We start from the raw sequence: 6,955 nt of genomic DNA, 5'->3' as shown, positions 1-6,955 counted from the left end.
GTTCTGAGAAAACTTTACTCATGGACACTGAAACTTGAATTTCATATCATTTTCGTGTATTGCTAAACATTAAAAAACTTGTTTTCCAAATTTTAAATTATAGAAACTGCTCAACAGTTCCTCAAAAAGTTAAACATAGAGTTGCCGTATGATCCAGCAATACCCCTCCTAGAACTCTTACCCAAAAGAATTTAAAGCAGAGACTCAAACAGTTACTTGTATATCCACGTTCATAGCAGCAATATTTAAAGAAGCCAAAAGGTGGAAGTAACCCAAATATTCATCAACAGATGAGTGGATAAACACAATGTGTATGTATGTGAAGTGGGACATTATTCAGCTTTAAAAAAAGAAATGAAATTCTGACACGTGCTACAACATGGATGAACCTTGAGGACATTGTGCTCAGTGACATAAGCCAGACACACAAGGACAGACACTGTGTGACCTCACTCACAGGAGGTCCCTAGAGTCGTCAGATCCACAGAGACAGAAAGTAGAATGGGGGGGTGCCAGGGGCTGGGGAGTGAGTGTTTAATGGTGACAGAGCTTCAGTTCGGGAAGATGAGAAAGTGCTGGAGATGCATGGTAGTGATGGCTGCACAGCCATGTGAATGTGCTTAATGCCACCGACCTGTGCACTTAAATATGGTTAAAATGGTAAATTTTATGTTATGTGTATTTTACCACAATAAAAATGCATTGTATTGGAAACAAAATACAAACAACAAAGTAACAACCGTTCTTAGTTCGTGGGTGACCCAAGAGGAGATCTAGTCCGGACCTGGCCCACGGGCATAGGTTGCCAATTTCTGCTGTAGATAATTCCATTGAAGGAATAAATTTTTTTTTTTTATCCATTCTGTTGCCCACAGGCATTTGGGTATGAATGTGAAATGCAGTTCTCACACAGGAGCATTATTTTAGTCACGTTTGCACCTCCTGTCCCTGCATACAAACTCCTATTTCCCCATCTGCCCTTCAGACGAGGGCCCCTGGAAATATCCGCCCAGCACCACCTCTTGACCAGTTCCCGGATGTGACAAAGGCGGGCAGTGGGGCATAGAGCTCCCCACCCCCAGGCCCCTAGAGTCGGCTCCAGGGGCTTCCTCTTGGTCCCGGATGTGGGATGGGGGGACAGGAGGGTCAAGGGATTTATTAGCCAAGACAGGAAGCCCCGCACCCAGGCGCCTTAAAGACAGAGCTGTGGCACAGGAATTTGTGCGTCTGCCAGATTTGGCCCGCCGAGTCCTCCGAGTGGGTAAGTGACAGCTGCTCCTGCCCCTGCCATAGCCCCAGCCCCGGGGGCCAAGCGGGGCCTCCATTCCCGTCCCCCACAGGGACTCGGATCCCAGGTCCCTCAGGCTCTGGGGCCTGATCCTTGCCAACATGGAAAGGGGCCGACTCAGATGTGGGTCTCTTTGTTCCCTCTTGCAGCCCCCGCAGGATGAAGGTTCTCTTCCCCCTCCTCCTCCCTGTCCTGGGGCTGCTGGTGTCCAGCAAGTCACTGTGTCCAGTGGATGAAGCCATCAATATGAAAATCCAGGAGGGCACCAGCTACCAAAGTGAGACCCCACATCCAGCCTCGCCAAGGGTCTCAGACACCTCTCCCACCTGTGACAGGGATCTGACACCAGCTCAACCCCAGTGCTAACCAAATCTCAGCCTCAGCCCCACCCCGACCACAAGTTCAACCCCAATCCCACTCCTGACCCCCATCCAGCCCACCTTTACCTACAGCTCCGATCCCAAATGTCACTCCTTAAACTTTTCCTTAATCCAAAACACCCAAGGCAAGACAGGGGATCCTGGGAGGTGGTGAGCTCTCCACTAGGACCCCAAGGGAGTTTTCGTGACCCCCTGCCTATCTCCAAAAGCAGGGGCGGCATAAGGGTGGGGGGGGGCATCTTGGTCTCAAGCCCTTTCCTCCTGCAGTTTCTGAGGCAATGAGAAAAATTGGCTTGGACTGCCGGACTGTCACCTCCAGGGGCGACCTGGCCACCTGCCCCGCAGGTGAGTGCATAAGTCTGTTATCCAGACTCCCAGCTCTGTTCCAAGTCCCCTGGGGCTCCCTCCCCCCCCCCCATGCCCAGCCTCTGGAGTCTCAGCCTCTAATTTGCCAGATTCCTGGACTGGACCCCCATCCTCGGAACCCCATAGTCTTAGGACACTGGTGTCCAGGCCCCCAGCCGCCCCGTTCCCCTCCTCCATGTGCCCAGTGCCCATTCCCTGATGGCAGCCTCCAGCCCCCTTGATCCCCACCCCCGCAGCCTCCCAGCTCGGGGTCCAAGCTCCCCGGCTGTGCCCGCAGGCTTCGCCGTCACCGGCTGCACGTGTGGCTCTGCCTGTGGCTCGTGGGACGTGCGTGCCGAGACTACCTGCCACTGCCAGTGCTCGGGCATGGACTGGACTGGAGCGCGCTGCTGTCGCCTGCAGGACACCGCCTGAGGTCGCGCGTGCGCCGCGCGGGAGGGGCCAGGCCTGCTGGGGGGGCAGGGCTGGAAATAAACCAGGAGCTGATGCGGATAATGGAGCCGACCAGGGTGCCGCGTGGTTTCTTTAGTGCGACGCTGGGGACTGATCTGGAGTCTCCAAAAAGAGCAGGGCGCGTAGCTGCTAGGGGGGTGGGGGGGCAGGACGCAGCTGTCTTTTGCACCATCCCCCTTCCTCCGAGAATTAGGCCCCTTCCCCTAATGACACCCACAGCTCATGGCCGCCTTTGCGAGGGGAAGTGAGTCTCACCTTTAAGGTCACCTTGACGGTCATCCTCAGATCTCAGACTTCCCAGGAAGTTGCTGGGTCATTCTCCACCACCCCTCACAATGAGGTTTCTCGCCCAGGATCTGGGTCAGTCTGTGTAGTAGTTGGGACACTCCAGGGCCCCAAGCTCCTAGAAGCCCCAGGGTCAGGGTGGGCCCCCAAATCATCTCTCACCCCCTACCCCTCACAACCCACCCACAAGGAGGAACCCACAAGTAGGGACCCCCAAGGCACAAATTCACATCATGGGCAGGAAGGAATCTTTGCAGGGGCCACTTGAAGTCACATCACAAGTTCACGTTCCCACATGTGCAGGCTCGGTTTTGAGTAATTAGTTACAACCAGCAGTATGCAGGGCACTTACATCCTCCTGAACCCCAGAACAGAAAAACTCAGATCAGAGGATTTGTACGTTCCCCGTATCCCTTGCACTTAGAATAGAGTGTGGCACACAGTAGGTGCTCAGTAAATGTCTATTGAAGAAAATAACCACGTGCACACTTAGATACTCGACCTGGGTGCACATACTGTGTGTATACACACAGTTATACACAGCCATGTGCACACACATAGTACACAGCCCAGTTATCACAGTCACACAGAGACACCACATCGACAGACACAGTCCCCCGTCTGATCCAGGTGGCCATGAGCAGAGATCACAAACACTTCTGGTGCCTGTGGAGCCCACCCAGACTCCACCCCAGGGATTCCCCTCCCAGGCCCTCCTTCCTGACCCCTCTGTGGCCACAGGGATAGGGTGGGACCACTGAGTCAGAGATGTGGCCAGGACAGAGAGGGTGAGTCTAGTGTCTTGAGTGTCTCTCTCCCTTAATGATGCATTGAGGTGAGGGGGAACTCTCTCATCCCTAGACCCTGGTGTGAATGCCTCTTTGTCTCCAAGCCCCACCAAATTGTCTTCTTGGATCTAGATCCCAAGAAGGACCTCTTCAGAGCCCTCAGTTCCAACACAGTCATTCTCCTGTCCCAAAGTGCAGATGTGTGTTGCTTTGCCCCCCATGGATTTGTCACCCCACTTCCCCTGGGTGACAGAGCTGCAAAGGATTACTCAAAGCCCATCTCTTCTGAGCAGTGAGAAGCCCTGAAATGGTTAACTTCTCTGGAAACTTCAAGTGAGAGGTGTCCCTTCCTTGGGAAATTAAACCTGAATTGGGGTTCTCTTCCTGCATTTATTTTCCAGACCAGGAAGTTACAAGAAGAGAACATAGGTGGGGTTATAGTTTAGCAATATAGGCTGGTACCTTTCATTGAAACAACTCAGATGACATTCCATTAGACAATTAAGTGATCCACCAACAAAAGCTTGATCTAGCAAACATTCCTTCTTACAGCAATTTCTCAGTATCTTTACCTAGAAACTAGTCTGTCCTTGAGCCAGCAACCTTGCTTTGCCACAAATCTTTATCTTACACCAGAGACTTTATAGCCTGAGGACAATTTCCTGTTCTCCACAAGGTCAATATTTGAAACTGCAAGGCTTTGGAAAACCAGGCCCTGTGAGGTACATTTGCTTTAAGAACCCTCTACGTCTCCCCCCATTTTATTTATTTAAAAGCAAAAGCAAAAGCTATGGATCAGGTTGGCACAGTTAAGACAAAAGCATTTAAAGCAAAGTTGGTATCATTTAGCATGGCAAGTCCTTTCAATTTACTTCCGGAGAGGACTGATGATGTCATCGTCTCTCAGGGCAGCTGCAGCGGCATCATTCCAGGTGCTGTGAATTGGGTGTAACTACCAATTGTTGAAACTCCGGAATGGGATTCTGCTCCATATAATAGTTGATTCCGAGTCCAGAGAGTTTGTTAAAGTTTAACTGTCCAGGACCTTACTGCTTTCAGAGCGTCTAGTCTTTTGTAAAATTTTTGATCAATTACAAGTCCTTTGTTTAAGAACAGGATGTCTCATCCCAGTTACAAACACCCTCTTTAAGGCCAGGAAAATTTAGAGAACTGCTTCTGTAGAGAAGATGTTATTTCCCCCTTTATGATTAAGGCATTCGTCATAAAAGCATTGATGATCAATACCTTGATTGAAAAGCTTTGACTTTTCTTTGTCTAAATCAGTGTTGGGAAGGCTCTTACCCAGGTGGTGATTGAAAGAAGCATCTCAGCTCACTTTCTTACAGTGATCTGTCCCACGTCAGGGGGAAAGATGAATAGCAGAATGAAGCAGCAGTTAGGCCAAATTCAGGAAACATAAAAGAGGGATCAGCAACTTGGAAATGAGACATGCTATCTTATATCCAAAGTTTTAAATTATATCCTGTTATAAAGAGAGAGAATGTTAGTTTTCATTGAACTTATAAAAATAGCCACATTGCCATAATAATCATAAGGATACTTGAAGTTATTAAATTTGGGGGGGATTAAACAGGGAGAAAATAAATGCTTTTATCTCTGTTTTAAATGACATATTACCAAACTGTTGTTAGTTATAGATAGCTTAAGAGAAAGAGAGTTTTCTTACATCTGGAAAACATTAGGAGAACCAGCAGTGTTTTAAAATAAAGAAATGGTAAAAACCCATAATTCTTTTTAATTAATTTACCAATTAACTTTTGTTGTTTTGACCTTTGTGAACAATTTCACAAAGCCATCAGTTTCTTCATTAGAATTCTGGAACTTTAGTTTAAATCTATGAACTCAAAGTTTGTCAGAAACTGTACCTATCAGAGTTTTTCATGAAATATTTGAAGACATAACATTTTAAAATTATAATTAAACCAAGGTTATGACCAGTAGCATTTATATCAAGACACAGATAGTTAAGAACCTTACAGGATTTTGGAACACATATCCATAACACCTTCAGTACTGACAATGCTTTCCTATATAGTCTAATTTATTAAATAAACCAATTAGTTTTGATACATCTTTTATATATCGTTTGAGAAACTCCAGGGCCCTTGGAATTTCTCAACGTTATTCTAAACCACCAAAAGGTTCAACTTTCAGAATTTGGTTTTGGAAAGCTTTGTTAAATAACAAAAGGCTTAAAACACTTAGTTCAATAAGATCACAAATTACTATAAAAAATAAAACCAAAGTGACAAAGGGTTTTAAAGGTAGAGAGCACAAGAACTTATCATGAAATAAGTTTTTAAAACCAGTTATCTAAGGGACAAAGAAAACCTTTTACAATTTAGTATTAAGAGCAGTTAAGTGAAAAGACCTTTAGGAATCCTGCTTGATTAGTAAACCCAGTCAGCAATGTTTGCTGATAAGAACATTTTTATACATACAGGTTAGTAAATAGGTGTCTATTTGTCAGAGCAGATTACACAAAGCCCAGTTTGAGTTTTAGCTATATTTACCAAATACATATTTATGGTTTCCCAGCCAAAAACTTCGTGTATTATATCTATACCCTTATCAGTTAATGCTAACTAGGGCCTATCAGATATTTAGCATAGGTTTCTTTTCACTAGCCATTTCAGGTCCTGGGTTTCTTTTTTTTCTTTTTTTTAAAGATGACCGGTAAGGGGATCTCAACCCTTGGTTTGGTGTTGTCAGCACCACACCCAGCCAGTGAGCCAACCGGCCATCCCTACATGGGATCCAAACCTGTGGCCTTGGTGTTATCAGCACCACACTCTCTCGAGTGAGCCACGGGCTGGCCCAGGTCCTGGGTTTCCATGTGGCATTTGGAGTCATGTGGAGCTTAAGACAGAGGGTGGTATATACATGAAAGATATTGTTTCTCCCAGCATGGCCAGGAGGCTGAGCTGAGATAACAAGGAGACATATTGACCTAGAGAAAAATTTAGGTAAAAACTTTGAATCAAATTTTGAAAATATATCTATCAAAACCTTAGAAGATTTAAGTCACGTAAACTTGAAAAGTATACTTATTTATTTAATGAGTGCACATTAATTATAAGCCAATTTGATACCTTGCACATAACACAATTACATAAAGAGACATGAACATATAGACATAACATACAGCTTACACACGCATATATGCAGACATAAACAACAAGAACAAACACGGATCTTATAGGTTTTGTTCAAGATGTAAAAAAAAAAAAGCTCACTAGTGAAAAGGGCAGTCAGGTTTAGATTGTGTTATTTCCAAAAGACGTATTGGCGAGGCCTCACCTTGCCTTAAAGAAAGCAAGATAACAAGTTTACATTGTAAAGCAAAGTATGCAAGCCTTTTCAAGAAGATGCAG

The 6,955-nt window shown here is 46.0% G+C and overlaps 1 protein-coding gene across 1 annotated transcript; it reads left to right on the top strand.

Moving 5' to 3' along the window:
* The first annotated feature begins 1,199 nt into the window (after positions 1–1,199).
* RETN (resistin) lies at positions 1,200–2,519 on the top strand. The gene is made up of 4 exons (XM_063112875.1): positions 1,200–1,261; positions 1,438–1,565; positions 1,936–2,013; positions 2,312–2,519. Exons 2-4 carry the CDS (start codon positions 1,448–1,450, stop codon positions 2,446–2,448), a joined length of 333 nt encoding a protein of 110 aa, XP_062968945.1. The 5' UTR covers positions 1,200–1,261; positions 1,438–1,447; the 3' UTR covers positions 2,449–2,519.
* Positions 2,520–6,955: the final 4,436 nt, after the last annotated feature.

The sequence above is a fragment of the Cynocephalus volans genome, chromosome 10, assembly GCF_027409185.1.
Source record: "Cynocephalus volans isolate mCynVol1 chromosome 10, mCynVol1.pri, whole genome shotgun sequence".
Lineage (NCBI taxonomy): Eukaryota > Metazoa > Chordata > Mammalia > Dermoptera > Cynocephalidae > Cynocephalus > Cynocephalus volans.
This window is presented reverse-complemented; position numbering and strand designations above follow the sequence as displayed.

Bases quoted from the DNA above. Each gene is read 5' to 3' on its own strand.
- RETN (XM_063112875.1), top strand. From the start codon at position 1,448: ATGAAGGTTCTCTTCCCCCTCCTCCTCCCTGTCCTGGGGCTGCTGGTG. The intron at 1,566-1,935 runs GTGAGACCCCAC...TTCCTCCTGCAG, and splicing joins GGAGGGCACCAGCTACCAAA to TTTCTGAGGCAATGAGAAAA. The intron at 2,014-2,311 runs GTGAGTGCATAA...CTGTGCCCGCAG, and splicing joins CCTGGCCACCTGCCCCGCAG to GCTTCGCCGTCACCGGCTGC.